The 18,738-nt window shown below is 41.6% G+C and overlaps 1 protein-coding gene across 1 annotated transcript; it reads right to left on the bottom strand.

The window, feature by feature from the left end:
- Positions 1–65: 65 nt before the first annotated feature.
- LOC308279275 (T-complex protein 11-like X-linked protein 1) lies at positions 66–18,161 on the bottom strand (the record flags this gene model as incomplete). The annotated part of the gene is made up of 9 exons (XM_080719294.1): positions 66–298; positions 1,516–1,679; positions 2,275–2,456; positions 2,556–2,776; positions 3,011–3,147; positions 8,724–8,944; positions 9,606–9,726; positions 12,314–12,443; positions 18,038–18,161. The coding sequence occupies 9 exons, from the start codon at positions 18,159–18,161 to the stop codon at positions 66–68; spliced, it is 1,533 nt and encodes a 510-aa protein (XP_080575420.1).
- Between the last annotated feature and the right edge of the window lie 577 nt (positions 18,162–18,738).

Genomic DNA, 18,738 nt, shown 5'->3' with positions numbered 1-18,738 from the left:
CATCTCGGGAACATGCTGAACCCTCTCTTCAGGTTTCCTGTTGCCATGATTGGTGTCCAGAATGATTAGATAGGCTCTACTTCTGATTTTTGGGCTTGGGCTGGAAAGATGACATTGTTCAGGATATCAGCATAGAATGGGCTAAATACCTGCTGGTTGTGATGCATGAGAGAGACAAACTTCCAGCCCAATTCTGCTAACTCCTCCTCAATGAAAAGAAGGCCTCCAGGGAAGTCGAGCAGCGCTGCCTGCATGCCACGAATCAAGCAGCACTTAAGAAATAAGTGGATCCGCTGACCTATGAGCAGAGAAAAACAATGAAAAGGGGAATGGAGAGGCTTTAGAGGAAATCCACAGGAGTCCGCTATGTTCCAGTGAGTGGAAGAGCTGGGCTTACCATGGGACCACAGAGGTAAGAGATCATAGGACCTCAGTGATTCTTAACTGAGTTATAAACTGACCTACCCAGTCATTTGAATAGACCATATAAAGGAGATTTTTGTAAGCTCTGTTCTGGAGGAAGGAATGCCACCAGGCTTTGAAAAATACTGCATGATCAAAATATGTTGAGTTAGGGCTGAAGAGTATAGCCCAGTGATAGATCAATTGCCTAGGCTTTGATCCCCAGCACCAAAAGAAGGTAATGAGCTATTCATTACCAAAATAAGGTAATTTTGGGCTATTCATAAGATTACTTTATGCATCTATAAGTGAGATCCTAGTGTGCATCTGATCTAACAAAAGGATTATAGACATTATACCTTAAATTCTAGGGATACATGTTAAAGCCGATTTACAAACCCACATACCCAAAGTAGACTATGGTAAAGTGCTGAAGTTAAAAGCAAGCTAGAGCTGGGCCTGGTGGTGCACGCTTGTAATCCCCGCACTTGGGAGGCTGAGACAGGAGGATCACACAGGTTTGAAGCCAGCCTCAGCTACTGAGTGAGGCTCTGAGCAACTTAGTGAGACCCTGTTTTCAAATAGAGTATAAAATAGGTCTGGGAGTGTAGTCGGGAGTTAGAAAGCCTCTGGGTTCCACCCCCAGGACCACACACACTCAAAAAAAAAAAGCAAGCTGGATAAGTTAACTGCTTCCATTCCATTATGTAACACATTATGTAGCCTGACTCAGTATCAAGCCCATGGAGGGCAGTAGGGGCCCACAGGGTAGATTAAAGCATAGAATAGAGGCAGGTTTTCCAACATAGATCTTGGACTATATTTAGAGAACATTCGGGATAATGTCATAGAGTTGGTAAGACAGTATCCTATGCCTTTGAGCTATATATCATGAGTACAGATCCACCTAAAAACCATATATACATTCTTCAAACTGAAAGAGGTTTATTTCCACCCTGCACATTATAGGTAAGGGGGCTAAAGCTAAAATACCTCCCAAATAATCGTGATGTTTCATCAGAACTGGTTCAGTAACTCACTTCCAGAGCAGTCTACCTGCCATCCCCACATAGTATTGCCATTCTTCCCCACCACTACCACACAGGCTCTTACCAATGATGCTACGAATACAGTTCCCTTTCTTGGCAATCTTCCGAAGTTGGCCAGTGAGAGATGCTTTGCTTTCACTGCTCAAAGTGGCGAGTCCCAGGTTTGTAAGGCCTTGATGAATTTCCTGAGACACCTGCTCACTCACTCTCTCCATTGCTTCTTCAGGCCTAGAGGATGAAAATAGAGTGTCCCTGTCACTGGGGCAAAATCCAGAAATCCCTGTCTTAGAACCTAGATCCACTTAAGGAAGAATTCTAATTCCCCATCCCAATAGATAGCACAAGCCAGTCGGCAGATGAAATAATATGTTACCATCAATGTACCAACTAATTCATGCATGCAGTACCTCATGCCAATTCCAAAGGAAACAAGATATATGGGACAAGGATTTGGTTTCATTCTCAGAAGCAGTCAATATTCTGTAGTGCTGTAACCCTTACTTAAATTTGTGTGTTTGGGGAAGTACCTGGGATTGAACCCAGGGACATACTACCTCCAAGCTAAACCCTCATATATATTTTTATTATTTTAAAACAGGATCTTCCACTCTCTAATCCCAATACTTGAGAGGATGAGACAAAAGGATTGTAGGTTCGAAGTCAGTCTCAGCAACTTATTGAGCTGCTTAGCAAATTAGTGAGACCCCATTTCAAAAATAAAAAAAATTAAATAGAGCTGAGGGTGTATCTCAGAAATAGAACACTCCTGGGTTCAACACCCAGTACCCCCCCAAAAAAAAGAAGAAAGATCTATGAAATGTACCTGGAGGAAAATTCCTCCGTCTGGGCTTTAGTTATGCATTTAAGTTTATCCACAAATTCAGACGAGCCGAATAAAACACTACCAGAGAAACTTCTCGCCACTAGCAAGACTGAAGCTAGAATATTTAAGTGGTGCAATTTGGATTCCATCTCCCGGAGCCGGATTCTGTCCATCAGCAGTGTCTGGTGAGGCAAAAAAGAACAGGCTATCAGAAAAGGAAGGTTCTAACAGAAGCAGGTGAATACAGAATAATGAGATAAAGACCCAACACTTATTCCTACCTCAGGGAAGTCTTCATTCCCACTATCCCAGAGAAGGAGATTCAGGTAGCCCTGGTATAGCACCATTGTGAGACTGGGAAGCTCTAAGTTATTTGATTCTTGATCAGTAGAGAAACATATCATGCTGGAGGAGGAGCTAGGAGAGTCAGGAGAACTTGGAAATGGTGTAGTGAGGTCTGTGGCTGCTTTGGTTAGCCATTTTGTGGTGTAATCAAGGAGATCTGACAAAGAAAGGAATAACCATTTTCAAACTTCAAGATGTGAAGACTAAGGCTTTGAGATATAATCTTATTGATTAAAGAAGTGATTTTATAGATCTTCCTGTCTTAAAGAATTATTCCCCCTACCCCTTACCTAAGGAGGAAATTTTCTACTTTAAAAATAGAAAATCACCACAAGAAAGCAGACCCCAAGATCAAATTTCCCCCTCTCTTTATCTTAAATTTTAAACATACTGGGCTGCTTGTCAAGAAGTTCCTGGAATTTAGCTCGTTCATATTGGACAGAATGCTCCTGCAGATAGGGACGAAGGCTCTGGATAGTATAGTTTACCATGTCCATTTTCATCAGACTCAGAACATGAAAGATGCTCCTGTCATAAGAAGAAACGTAACATTTATATTATGAAAGGAAATTTAGTTTTGATGGTAGAATTCAAGCAAGGAATTATAAAATCACAGTATTTATAGTTAAATGGATCCTTTAAAACAACAAGCCAACTGAAATTCATAATTTTCTAAAAAGTATCTGTCAGCAACTCAATCCCCAATGCAGCAGTGCATTGAGGTAGGGCTTGATTGAAGTGTTTAGGTCATGATGTCTTTACTCTCATGAATAGATTAATGCAATTATAAAAGAACTTGAGGCTGTGCATTTACTCTTGCTCTCTTTGGCTATGTGATTGAAGCCTTCCATCATGTTATAATGCAGCAAGAAGGCCTTTACTATGTGTAGTACCATCACTTATATTTCTCAGCCTCCAGAACTTTAAGGAACAAGTATCTGTTCTTTACAATTACCCAGTTTCAGTTATTTTGTTATAGCAAAACAAAATAAACTGAGACAGAAAATTGGTACTGAGGGTTAGGGCTCATGCTGTAACAAAGAGCTGAAAAAAAAGTGGAGGTAGCTTTGGAACTAAGTAATAGGAAGGGACTGAAAGTTTGAAGGAACCGGCCAGCAAAAGCCTGTATTGCTAGTATGAATCACTATGGGTGATTCTGGTGAGGGCTCAGAAGAACTACAGTGAAAATCTGAACTTCTTAGACATTACCTAAGTGGTTGTTATCAGGATTAGAATATTGGTAGAAATATGGATAATAGGCCGGCATCAGAGCCTTCGGTGAGGCAAGGCCGCTACTGAGGCCTCCGAGTACAGGATCGGAGCCTGCCGAGGTGTTAGACCAGTGCTGGGGCCAGCAAGGCCATCATCGGAGCCTGCCGTGAGGCAAAGCGGGTGCTGGGTCCTCCGAGGCCGGGATCGGAGCCTGCCGAGGGGTTAGGCCGGTGCCAGGGCCAGCGTGGCCGGGATCGGAGCCTGCTGTGAGGCAAGGCCGATGTTAGGGCCTCCAAGGATAGGATCGGAGCCTGCAGAGGGGTTAGGCCGGTGCCGGGGCCAGCGGCCGGTATCAGAGCCTTCCGTGAGGCAAGGCCGCTACTGAGGCCTCCGAGGCCAGGATCGGAGCCTGCCAAGGGGTTAGGCTGGTGCTGGGGCCAGCGAGGCAGGCATTGGAACCTGCCGTGAGGCAAGGCCGGTGCTGGGGCCTCCGAGGCCAGGATAAGAGCCTGCTGAGGGGTTAGGCCGGTGCCAGGACCAGCGGCCTGCATTGGAGCCTTCCGTGAGGCAAGGCCGCTATTGAGGCCTCCGAGGCCGGGATTGGAGCCTGCCAAGGGGTTAGGCCAGTGCCAGGGCCAGCGTGGCCGGGATCGGAGCTCACCGTGAGGCAAGGCCAGTGCTGGGGCCTCCGAGACCAGGATCGGAGCCTGACGAGGGGTTAGGCCAGTGCCAGGGCCAGTAGCCGGCATCGGAGCCTCCTGTGAGGCAAGGCTGGTGCTGGGGTCTCCGAGGCCAGGATAAGAGCCTGCCGAGGGGTTAGGCCAGTGCCGGGGTCAATGGCCGGCATCAGAGCCTGCCATGAGGCAAGGCCGCTACTGGGGCCTCCGAAGCTGGGATTGGAGCCTGCCAAGGGGTCAGGCTGGTGCCAGGACCAGCGGCCTGCATTGGAGCCTTCCGTGAGGCAAGGCCGGTTCTGGGGCCTCCGAGGCCGAGATAAGAGCCTGCCGAGGGGTTAGGCCGGTGCTGGGGCCAATGGCAGGCATAGGAGCCTTCCCTGAGGCAAGGCCACTACTTGAGGCCTCCGAGGCCAGTTCGGAGCCTGCTGAGGGGTTAGGCCAGTGCTGGGGCCAGCGAAGCCGTCATCGGAGCCTGCCATGAGGCAAGGCCGGTGCTGGGGCCTCTGAGGCCGGGATCGGAGCCTGCCGAGGGGTTAGGCAGGTGCTGGGGCCAATGGCCGGCATCGAGCCTGCCGTGAGGCAAGGCCGCTGCTGGGGCCTCTGAGGCCGGGATCGGAGCCAGCTGAGGTGTTAGGCCGGTGTGGAGGCCAGCGAGACCAGAATCGGGGCCTCCCATGAGGCAAGGCCACTGCTTGAGCCAGCAAGGTCTAGATCAGTCCACCGGGTAGCCAGGCCACTACTGGGGCCGTCAAGAGTGGGATCGGTACTTGCAACGCGGCATGCACAGAGAAATATCACAGAAAATAAAAACCAGATGCTTCCCCTAATCATCAAAAACTAGGAGGAAAGGGGCAACAGGAAGAGGTCTAGCTATAGAAAGGACCCTATAGTGAAGCAACTAAGGTGACCAATCAGAGGGTATGGAATAGGGGGGGATGGAGCCTCTTTAAAACGCAGGAGGTACATAAACAAATGTATCAAAGTTAATCACCAAACAAGCATAGGATCGAGGGAGGGGGAGGGAATGGGATGGGGGCTGGATGAGGGCTAATTGGATGATGTGTGCTTGTATATCCTCTCAAGTCTTGTATTCCAATGTGATATATGATTACAATGTACCAATAAAAAATAAAAAAGTAAAAAAATAAATAAATATAATAAACCATAAAAAAGAAATATGGATAATAAAGGACATTCCAATGAAGTCTCAGATGGAAACTTGGGATGCGTTATTGAAAACAAGCATAATGGTGATCCTTGTTATAAATTGGCAAAGAATTGGGATGAATTGTGTTCATGCCCGAGGGTTTTATGTATAACAGATTCTAAGAGCAATAAACTGTTATATCTGGCAAAAGAAGTTTCTAAGCAAAATATTGAAGGAGTTGAGGGGCTACTTCAAACCACACATAGTAAAAAGTGAAAGAAGACAAATAATTTAAAGATGAAATTCAGCCATCCCTACTAATCTTAGCCGGGCATGGCGGCACACTCCTGTAACCCCAGAACTGGGGAAGCTTAGACAAGAGATTCCAGGTTCAGAGCCAGGGCCAGCCTCAGCAACTTATTTTATTTTGAAATAGTGAAATCCTCAGAAGAATACCTCTGAGTTTAATCAATCCTTAGTACAAGAGAGGAGGGGAGAGAGGGGAGAGAAGAGAGATACTCAATGTAAACCAAGGCCTTGAGTGTAAAGTTTATAAAGATGATCCCATAGCATCACAGCATTTGCTGCCCAGAGCTGCCCTGTGACTCTTCTCCCTGAATTTCAGTGTGGCACCCCTTGGCCACCATAGCTGTGGGCTCAAATAGGCCCATATATGACTCAGGCTGGTCCAGATGCAACTCAGGCTGCCAGATTGAAGGGCAGAAGTGAAAAGTCTGGCAGCATCCATGTGGTATTGTCAGGAATACAGAAAGTGTGGGCTGTGAGGCCATGACAGCCTCTGCCTAGATTTCAAAAGATGGCTCACACCTGTACTCCCAGTACTTGGGAGGCTGAGGCTGAGAAAGGAGGATCACAGATTCAAGGCTAGGCTCAGCAAGTAGTGGGTCTCTTAGCAACCTTAATGAGACACTGTTTCAAAATAAAAGTAATATGGCTAGGGGTGTCATTCAGAGGTAGAATGCTCCTGAGTTCAATCCCCAGTAAGTACCATTCGAAAAAAGATGTCCTGGAGCCCAGACAGAAACTCATACAGGGGTGGAGTCCTCATTACAGCAATGCCTAGGGGTGCTGCAAGAGTGTGTGGCTTCCAAGCCCCCCAAACTGTAGGGCTACCAGTGCATACTGTTAGCCTGGGAGAGCTGTAAGCATAAGATGCAAACTCATGAGCTGCTGAGACCAATCAAGTTGTGGGAGGTGGGACTGCCCTATGCCTTGGGAGCTCAACCCCTGCCCTAGTGTACCCAGATGTGAGACGTGGAGTCAAAGGATATTATTCTTAACATATAATAGTGTTCTCCTTCTTGGCTTTGGAACTTTCTTGGGACTGGTCGCTCCCTCTTTCTTGCCGATTTCTCCATTTTGGAATAGGAATGTGTATCCTGTACCTGCCACTGCATTTTGGAAGTAGATAACCTGCTTAATTTCAGAGTCTCACAACTGTAAATGTATTGGCCTCAGAAAGAATTGTGCAGTGAGTCTCATCCATATAGGATTTAGATGAAACTCTAGACATAGGACTTTTGCATCGGTACTGAAACAAATGCAGACTATGAGGCTATCAGGAGGGAATGAATGTATTTTGCAAGTGAAGACATGAATTTTAAAAGCCAGGGTTGGAATGTTATATTTTGAATCTGTGACTCAAAAAACATGTGTTTGACTAAGCCAAACATGAGGAGGCAGGGGGAGGGAATGGAGTGGGAATTTGGGAAGGGCTAAATGAGTCATGTGTGCATGTATGCCTCTACCATCTTGTACCCCTTTAAGATGCATGACTACAATGCACCAATTTAAAAAAAAAAACATGTGTTTGAAACAACTCCCAATGGAACAGTGTTTGAAGGTGGTGCCTAATGGAAGGTGAATAGGTCATGAGTGCTTCACCCTCATGAATGGATAAATACTGATTATAAAAGGGCTTGAGCCTGTGAATTTGATTTCTTGCTCTTCTGGCCACAAGACACAGAAAGAATTCCCTCAGCAGATGTGGCCCCTCAATCTTAGACTTCCTAGTTTCTAGCACTGTAAAAAATAAATCTCTTTAAAAATTACCCAATCTCAGATATTCTGTTATAGCAGCATAAAATGAATTCAAGCACAAATGAAGGCACTGGCTAGGGACCCAAAAGCACAGAGTGAATTGGTGGCAGGGCTTAGAACTGATACATATCCTAACCTTTTAACTATCAGATTAGAGTTCTTTGCACTGAAGTCATTCTGTCATCTTAGAAAAAGTGTAGCCAATGGAAGGGAAAATCACCCAACATGCTAATAACTCTCTGTAGGTAGATGAAATGTGAGTGATTGAATTTCTAATTCACTGGAAAAACAATTATACTTTTCTGAATCTTTGTTCTTCTAGCTGTAAAACAAGGACGATCTTCATTTCTATTCCCTCATAGAATTTGGGTTGGACAAATAGGGGAATATCTAGGAAAGTAAATCTATAAATGAATTATTATACTTTAGCTTTAACAGTATAATTTTAGGTTGTCATGTCATAAATAGGGCCTAATCATCTAAAGATCATCAAAGAAGCCATGAAAGGCTGTCTTTGGACAATAACTCAACAGTCCAGGACAAAAGAGGAGTTATCCAGGTCTTCAATACAGAGAGCGGAATAGACAGGAGCCATATCGTGGTGTGTGAGGAAGATTTCAGGGACGGCGCATACTATGGTTTGATTGTGACTTCCCCTTAGAAACTCGTGTCGAACTTTAATCCACGCTGTGAGAGACTGAGGGTAAAAACTTGGTGCTTATTGTAAGGTCTTTGGGAAATAATTAAAATTATATAACGTCATCGTAGAGGAGCCCCCAGGATTGAATAATAGTGTGTCTATAAGAAGAGAGTAACACACACGTGTATTCTGTCACTCACCATGTGGTAACCTGCAGCACTTTGAGCCTCTGCAAGCAAGATGGCCATCACCTGGACCTCCAGAATATGAGCCAAAATAAGTTGTTTCCCCCTAAAAGTTACCCAGTCTGTGGTACTATGTGACTAGCAACAGAAACTAGACTAAGATAGAATATCTATATTCTCACCTTAGTAATTGCACTGGATCTGTTATGCTCTCTAATTTTTTCACTGCCTCATCTCGAACAGGTGCACATAGCAAGGCCATCAAATTGATAATATAGTTAGAGAGATGAGGAACATTCAGGGCCCCATGCTCTGTCTCTTGCTTAAGGAGATCCATGTCCAAAGCTTCTTCGATCTCATTTCTTAGACGGTCCTGGCGTGGTAACAGTAGTGACAGCAAGATCTTCCCATAAAAGGAAATCAAAGAAGCCAAATTTTGTTTAGAATACTTCTCTCTTTTCAAAGCACACACACAAAAATCTTAGGCCAAAGCACTCAAGACCATGTTTCTTGGGGGTCAGGGAAGTAAATCTCTAAATTTCTTATGACTATTATTTCTCTGTTTAGGGAGCAATTACAATTCAAGGCTTCACTGGCATCATTTATAGTAGTAATTATGTTTAGGGAAAGATGAAAATGAGATGAATAAAAACAAGAATACCACCACAAGTGACAAGGTATTTTAATGAAGTATAAGGACATTTATAGGTTATTTGACTCCAAAGGGCAAGGATGGAATAAACAAATGATACTTTAAGGTCACATGGGAAAGCCTTTTGACAACAGTACAAGTTCCTTACAAGCAAAGGCTTTTGTATTCATCTCTGTACTTCTGAAACACATAAAATTTAGTAAGGGTTCAGTAAAAATTTATTTAGTTGAATGGTATATGGTATTGTTATAGCAATATCCTGTCAAGCTTCTTTTCATGAAAATTAAATAGAAGCCACTGCATACTCTTTATTCAAAAGTTATGCTACTTAAGATATTAGCAGCCATTCGCATACTGAAAGTCTACTATGCCCAGGAACTTCACATCAACTAATGTAAGGATAATTACTCACCTCCTTCACTTTTTTTAGAAGTTCAAGAGCACACGTAAAATCAGGAGGTGTACTTGATAGCTGCTCTCTCAGATGGTCCCAAAAAGCATTGTACATTGTCTCCACAAACTTGCTTTCCAGACTATTAAGAACATTAAATGAGCAAATTTCTCTTTGCCTAGAGAACTAATATAGTATTATAATCTTCCAAACAGCACTTAAAATCATAAGACCCCATTAAACTAACAGGCCAAGGGAGCTGTGTTTAGGCTTGAGAAGGACTGAATAAACTCCAGTTAGCCTCAGATTCAAAAGCACTGGTCGCCGGGTGTGGTGGCGCAAGCCTGTAATCCCCGCGCTTGGGAGGCAAAGATAGGAGGATCACGCAGGTTCGAAGCCAGGCACGCTGGCTTAAGAGACCCTGTTTCCAAATTTTAAAAAAATATATAAAATAGGTCTGGGAGTGTATCCCGGGGGTAGAAGCGTTTCCAGGAACCCCGGTACCACCAAAAAACAAACAAACAAAAAGCACTGGTCAAATCCTCTCAGAAAGGCACCTCAAGTTTCCAGAGAGGCCCTCTCCCTGCAATAGGAAGAACCACGAACTAGGGCTGGAACCCCAAGTTCTGGTCCTGCATATAGCTTAGGTGTATGACTTATTTTCTCTTTCCCCATACGTATCCCTTTGAACTAGATGATCTTTTTCTTTTAGGCTTGAAACATAGGGAAGAGTATGTTTTACCGGTAACACTGAAGGTCTTTCAGACACTTCAAGCTCAGCAAGCCCAACATGGAGCTCATTATCTTCCCCCTTCAAATCTGTTCCTCATTTGTATTCACTCCAGCATATCAGAAAGCTGAGCATTTTTTCTCTAAAAACATACTTTGGAAGCAAAAGAGCATTTTTTGTTTGTTTGTTTGTTTGTTTTAAAAAATACAAATGAAAGCCGGGCGTGGTGGCACATGCTTGTAATCCCTGCACTTGGGAGGTGGAGACAGGAGGATTGTGCAGGTTTGAAGCCAGCCATGCTGGCTTATTAGAGGCCCTGTTTCTAAAAAATAAAAAAGTATAAAATAGGTTTGGGAGTGTAGCCCGGAGATAGAAGGGCTTCCAGGAACCCCAGTACCACACACACACAAAAAAAAATATTACAAATGAGCTGGTCATGGTGACTCACACCTATATTCACAGTACTTGGGAGGCTGAGATGGGAGGTTTGCAGGTTTGAGGCCAGCCTCAGCAACTTAGTGAGACCTGGTTTCAAACCCCCAAAAAATAAAATGAGCCTGGAGATCTAACTCAGAGGTTCAAGACCCCAGGTTCAGTCCCCATTACAAAAATATTATAAATGATACAAAAATACATGAAACAAAGTCAGAATTTTTCCTTAACATATCCACTTAATTTGCAACTCTTATCTGGTATGAATTAGAGTTCTTTTTAATTTGCTTCCCCTCATCTTTTTTACTTACGTGGTCCCCAAATTCCAGAGATTGTGCTTCCTATGTATCTCTAGAATTCAACCCCACCTGACATCATCTCCTGTCTGAACTACTGCAATAGTCTACTAAATGGCCACCCTGCCCCCACAAGCGTTACCCCCATGATGCCTTAGAGCCTTGCTAAAATCAATGACTTCTCCAAATATAAACGTGGCCATGATGCATGCTCGTTGAAAGTCTTGCAGGAGCTCCCTATCACCCACAAGATAGATGCTCTCTAAGATCTTTCTTGACCCTATTTTGCCACCTCTCCTACGACCTGTGCTCTAACATTAACAATCTACTTAGACTGAAAACATAATTGCTTCCTACTATTGCATGTCTCTAAAAGGACATTTCCAAAAGAGTCCTCTGCCTCCTAGACCACCTAAAAACCACCAATTTATACTCTAAGACTCAACTCTAATGTTATCAGGAAAATATTCTCTGATCTATCCCAGGCAGCTAGATTCTTAAAATAAAATTATCCATTTAACCCTTTTTTGTGTGTGGTACTAGGGATTTAACTCAGGGAAATTCTATCTCTGGGCTACACCCTCAGTCCCATTTTATTTTTGATTTTGAAATGAGTCTCATTAGGTTGCTGAGAGTCTCACTAAATTGTTGAGGCTGGCCTTGAAGCTATAATCCTGTCTCAATCTCTACTTGGATTATAGGCATGTACCACCACACCCGGCTTCACTTAGCTATTAATAATAGTCTAGTGATATTTAATTACTCCTTTCTGAGTGACTCTTGTTTATGTATTGAAATATCAATAAAGTTAAAAGGAACCAAACTGAAACCTAATTTTAGAGGTATCTATCAGTGGGTTCTGATTCTGATTCATTGACTCTTTAGTAAACCAATTATAAAGTAGAAATGTTCCCTGAAATCTCCTATTCCATGATGAGTGGGCAATACAGTTAGAAAATAATCTGCTCATTCACACTTGTTTAATCTCTAAACAATTAAAGGAGTAACTTCTGGGAGCTCCACGATCTGAAATTTTCTCTGTATTTTATTAAGTGGAAGCCTAAAGTAAACATTTTGACAATAATTGTATCGGTTCATCACATACTTAAATTTGCTACTTTGACCCTTTTAAAAGCCAATACACTGATGATTTGGCTGTTTTAGTTGACATACTCAAACATTAAATTAATAAAATTCTTTTAATGTGATATAAAGTCATTTGTGTTGTGTATATATGCCAGGAAGAGTAAAACAGGAAAAATAGTCCATACCTCTCTGGAGATAAAACCTTCTCTTCCATGTAGAAATCTTGGTTTACCACAATTTCATGAGCAATGCTCAGGTTGGAAACTCCATTAACTGATTCAATTAGATTAGTTTCAAGTAATTCAGGTTGGTTCTCTAGGAAAAATAACAAGTCATTAAAAGGTAATACACACAAATTAGAATTTTTATTTTGCTCAGAGATTCATTCAGACAAGTAAGGAAGGCCTTCAAATCTAGATTCATTGATCAAAGTTAACAGAGATTCACTTGATCACTCCAGTATTTGAGATTTTTCTGAACTTTTTGCCTTTCAAGAGCACTAGAAACGCTCAGAGAAATTAGGTATGAGAAGTTAGCTTATAAAAAGCAGCAAGTGATATGATTTCAAAATATTCCACTTCCAATGTCAAAACAATAAAAAAGACATAGCAAAAAACAATGACTACATACTATTTTATAAAATAAAAAAGTTATTTGGTCCCTACTATTTTTTCTACCCCTGAGGCTACCCACATGATGACAGCTAAAGTCTCCTTAGAGATAATCCTGGTCCTAGTTCCTCAGATGTCTAGGGGCTCAATAAAAACAAGGACAAACTAATTCCCAAACTGGTAAGGACAGGAAATGATTAAAAACAGAGCCAAAACTAATAAAATAGAGACTTAAAATTGAAAAAGGATTAATATATCAGAGTGGGTCCTTTGAAAACATAGACAGGATAGATAAAGCCTTAGCCAAACTAACCAAAGAAGGAGAGAGAAAACCCAAATTAAAAATTACAGATGAAAAAGTAGATATCACCAAAGACAGTTCAGAAACTTAGAAAATCACTAGTGACAATTTTTAAAACATATATTCTAATAAATAGGAATATCAAGAAGAATCTGACATATTTCTAGATAGATATGACCTACTGAAATTGAACCAAGAAGATATAAAACACCTAGGCCGGGCATGGAGGCACACGCTTGAAATCCTCGCGTTTGGGAGGCGGAGACAGGAGGATTGCGCAGGTTCGAAGCCAGCCTCGCTGGATTAAGAGACCCTGTTTCCAAATAAAATATAAAATAGGTCTGGGAGTGTAGCCTGGAGAAGGGTTTCCAGGAACCCCAGTACCACCAGAAAACAAAAAAAAACAAAAAACAAAAAAACATAAACATATCAAGAACAAGCAATGAGCTTGAAGCAGTAAGCCTTCCAACAAAAAAAAAAAATCTCAACACCAGATGGATTCTTAGCTAAATGCAACAGGACATTTAAAGAACTAATGTCAATGCTTCTCAAATTATTCCATGAAATAGGAGGAGGGAACTCTCCTACATTCATTCAATAAAACCAGTATCACCCTGATACTAAAGCCAGAATAGGACATAGCAAGGAATGAAAGCTATAGACCAATATCCCTGATGAACATAGATGTAAAAACCCTTAATAAGAATATTAGCAATTCATATTCAAAAGCGCTGTAAGAAGATTAAATGCCATGACCATGTTGGTTTCATTATAGGAATGCAATATTGGTTCAACATACACACAGGTCAAAAATGTAGTTTACCACATAAATGAAATTAAGGACAAAATCACATGATCATCTCAAGAGATGCAGAAAAAGCCTTTGAGAAAATTCAGTAACCATTCATGATAAGAACACTAAGTAAAATAGATGTAAAAGAGACTTACCTCAATATCAGAAAAGTTATTTACAGCAAACCCAAAGCCAATGTTATACTTAATGGGGAAAAATTGAAAGTATTTCCTCTAAAATCAGGTACAAAACAAAGATGTCCACTTTCATCACTCCTATTCAATGTATTACTGAAAATTTTAGCCAGAACAACTAAAGAAGAGGACATAAAAAGGATACAAACAAGAGAGGCAGGATGATACAATCCTATACTTAGACATCCAAGAAAAAACTCTGTAAGATTTCTAGAGCTGATAAGCAAATTCAGCAAAGTAGCAGAATACATCTACAAAGATCAGTAGATTTTCTGTATCAATAATAAATGCACTGACAAAGTAATCTGGAAAAAATCCAGTCACAATGGATTGCAAAATTTACCTAGGAATAACTTGAAACAGAAAGGTAAGGCCACTACAATGAAAGTTATAGAATACTGAAGAAGAAAGAAATTGAACAATAGATGGAAAAGCCTTTTACGTTTTCAAAAAGGCAGCATTAATATAGTTAAAATTGGCATACTACCAAAAGTGATTTACAGATTCAATGGAATCCCTATCAAAATGCCAGTGGCATTGCTTCACAGAACTGAAAAGAACAGTCTGAAAATTCATTCAGAGCCAGGTGTGCTGGGGCAAACTTGTAATCCCCACTTGGGAGGCGGAGACAGGAGGATCGTGTAGGTTCAAAACCCAGCCTTAGCTGGCTTAAGAGACCCTGTTTCCAAATAAAAAGATAAAATAGGCCTTGGAGTGTAGCCTGGAGATAGAAGGGTTTCCAGGAACCCCAGTACCACCAAAAAAAAAAAAAATTCATACAGAAGTACAAAAGGCCATAAAAGGCAAAGTAGTTCTGAGAAATAAGAGAAATCCTGGAAGTATCACAATATCCAATCTCAAAGTATACTACAGAGCTATAGTAACAATAACAACATGGAAGCCAGGCGTGGTGACACACGCTTGTAATCCCAGCATTTGGGAGGCTGAGACAGGAGGATCCGGGTTTGTGTCCAGCCTCAGCTACTTAGCAAGGCCCTCTGCAACTCAGTGAGACACAGTTTCAAAATAAAGAATTAAAAAATAGGGCTGGCAGTGTAGCTCATCGGTAGAATGCCCCTGGGCTCAATCACTGGTGCCACACAAAAGAACAACATGGTATTGATGTAAAAATAGTAATGTGGACCAACGGAATAAAGTAGAATAGCAGAAATAAAACCACACAGATAGTCATCTGATCCTCAATAAAGATTCCAAAAACATACACTGTAAAAATGATAGCATTTTTAAGAAATGGTACTGGGAAAGTCAGATATTCTTATGTAGAAAAATGAAACTAGAGACCAGGCACGGTGGCACTCTTGTAACCTTTGCGCTTGGGAGGCGGAGATGGGAGGATCGCGCAGGTTCGAAGCCAGCCGCACTGGCTTAAGAGACCCTTTTTCCAAATTTAAAAATGTATAAAAAATAGGTCTGGGAGTGTAGCCTGGCAGTAGAAGGGTTTCCAGGAACCCCAGTACTACCAAAAAAAAAAAAAAATGAAACTAGGTCCTTTTCTCTCACCCTGCAAGAAAGTCAACTTGAGATAAGCCAAAGACCTAGGAATCCGAGCATAGACTTTGTAACTACTAAAAGAAAACTTAGGAACAGCACTCCATCATAATAGGAGTAGGCAGTAACTTCCGTAATAAGACTCTACAGCTCAGTAAATAAAAGAATCTATAAATGGGATGGCATTGAATTAAAAGGCTTGGGCACATCAAAGAAAACAAGAGCATGAAGAGAGCCTACAGATGGGAGAGAATATTTGCTAGCTACTCTTCCAACAGAAGATTATTATCCAGAATATATAAAGAGCTCAAAAAACTCAACACTAAAATAACAAATAACCCATTTAATAAATGGGAAATGAACTGAACAGGCACCTCTAAAAGTACAAATGGCCAACAATTATATGAAAAAGTGTTCATCCTCTTTAGCTATCAAGGAATGCAACTCAAAATGACATTGAGATTTCATCTCACACTAGTTACAATGGTAATCATCAAGAACCCAAATGACAGATGGAATCTGGTGTGGAGTTGCAAGTTTGTAATCCCGGTACTTGAGAGACTGAAACAGGAGGATTGTAGGTTCAAAGCCAATCTCTTCAACTTAGTGAGGCCTTCCACAATTTAGTGAAGCCCTCTTTCAAACTAAAAAATAAAAAGAAGGCTAGAGGTGTGGCTTGGAGGTAAAATGCCTCTGGGCTCAATCCCCAGTACCACAAAAAATGGACAAATGACAGCCAGTTATGGTGGAGCACCCCTGTAATCCCAAAAATTGGGAGGTCCAAGAAAGGAGGATTACAGGTTAGAGGACAGCCTCATTAATGTAGCAAGACTCTTGACAACCTTAAAAGAGCCTGTTTCAAAACAAAAATTAAAACGGATGTAGCTCAGAGATAGAATTCCCCAGTACCCCCCCACACACACACAAAAAGAATACAAATGACAATAAAATGAGACGTGGGGGAAAGAAATATACATTGTTGGTAGGAATGTAAATTAGTACAGCTATTATGGAAATCAGTTGGAAGGTATGGTAAAAGAATTACCATATGACCCATATATACCACTCTTTGGTATTTATCCAAAAGAAAAGTCAGCATCCTTTAGAGACACATATATACCCATGTTGGTCCAACAGAATTCACAAGTCAAATTATGGAACCAGCCCTGGTGTCTATCAACACATGAATAATAAAGAAAATGTATTATTTGGACATAAAGAATGAAATTATGCCATTTGCTGGTAAAGTGATGGAAATGAGGATCATGATGTTAAGCAAAATAAAACAGACTCAGAAAGAAAAATATTCTATGTTATCTCTAATATGTGGGAGGCAGAGGAAGAAAAAAATGGATGTCATGAATATAGAAAGAAAACCATTAGTGTAGCAAAGAGAATCAGAGGGAGTAGGAAGGGAAGGGCAAGAAGTATATTGGGGGATAAACTTATCAAATTATGCATGTGTGAATATGCCACAATGAAACCCACTATTCTATATAATATGCACCACTAATTTTTAAAATTAAATAAAAAACCCACCCTACCATCATAAAAACAATGACTTCATGTTAAAATATTATAAAAATTAAGTCAACCTAAAAAGTAGTCTTTTAAATTGAGTTAATAAATGAATAAACTGAGTTGGGAAGAGCCTCACTAAGTAGCTGAAGCTGTCCACGAACTTGGATCTTCCTGTCTCAGCCTCCCAAGTACTGGGATTACAAGGGTATGCCACCAGGCCTGGCTGAGATCAATGTTTTAAGTTTAGTATACAAACTGCTTGTTGCAGTATTACACAGTAAGCACACATAATAGTTACATTTATTACTTGGTATATTTGGTATATAAAATAAAACATGCAAATTAATGTTTGGCTAAATCCATTGAGGGTATGAACGAATTACAATTTGAATTCTTTTGAGGTTACACTAGTCAAACCAAACCATCAAATGCCTAACAAGGTGTGAAATGACCTCATGTCCTAATGTTGACGTAAAAGACCGTTATTATACAACTAAAAAGAGATTTACCCCAGCTGTGTTCTTGTGTCAACAAAATACTCCTCTAAAAATTCAGGACACAATTCCAGCATCAGATAATTTGGATTATCTTTGATCTGTTGTAGATCTACCCTTACACTCTACAAAATCAAAATACAAGAATGCTGTCTATTTCCCATGTTTTAAGCTGACTAAACAACTCTTAAGTCATGTCAAATACAGGTAATTAGGCTTTGTTGGATTCCTTCTCTGGAATCAAAGCCTTTTAATTTTACTTGCTAATTAAGGGCCTTAATATTGTACATATAAAGCTGGTGGGCAAAAAGGAAAGAATAATCCAAAGGAGGACCAGAAGAAAAATGAGGAAGGAAAAAAAATGCCAGGTTGAAAAACAAAAACTCTGTTCCCTAAAGTGCATCTAAGGCCATGGGCTGCCAATTCCTTTGCCCTAACTGCTATTAAGCAGTGCTTACTGAGGTGGTAGCATTATTCTAGACCTACCTGGAGAGTGGTTATCTAAAGAGGTCTTGTCTTCCGGGCTCTGCTCTGGTGTTTTAGGCTGAGAGGCCTCACTCTCTGCTTCACTGGGGTCATTCTGGGGCACAGTTTCTTCAATTTTCGGCATCTTGATGTTATCTGGAATCGTGGAAGAGAAAAGAAGAGGAAGCTGCATAAGATCTGCCTGTGACCCGGGGACAAGGGGGAAAGTGTTCTTCACAAAGGTTACTGTGTGCCCTGATAACAGAGCCTGCAACTCCCATTTGAGGGGACAAAGTGCTTTAAAGCCTCTCATCCCTACCGGCCCTGGCCCTTCACCTCTTCCTGGCCCTTGACCTGGTGTCCCTTGGCTGCTGACTGTCAGTGAGACCACTTGGTTTTCCCAGCCAGGTCCTGGGATATACCATGGTGGCCAGACTAAGGGGGGGGGAGATCGTCACAGAGGTCAGATGGAACCATGGAGATGAAGAAGTCCACCTGGAGTACACCCCTGCCCGTGATGCTCATTAAGACCGTCCAAAACACGGAATAAAGGGTGGTTTGTTTCCAGGGTACAGGGCGGGTTCAAGAGCCAGAAAGCCAAGGTGGGTTGCAGTCGTAGGTGGTATAAATGCCCGAGAAGAGGCTTCAGACTCCTACCCTGCCTTGCATACTTGAAGCCCTTTGGGGGCTGGGAGTTACTTTTCTCAAGTCTGTTCTTCCCC

This window comes from Muscardinus avellanarius (assembly GCF_963383645.1).
Source record: "Muscardinus avellanarius genome assembly, chromosome: X".
NCBI lineage: Eukaryota > Metazoa > Chordata > Mammalia > Rodentia > Gliridae > Muscardinus > Muscardinus avellanarius.
The sequence above is the reverse complement of the archived record's forward strand: the minus strand, read 5'-3'. Positions and strand labels throughout refer to the sequence as shown.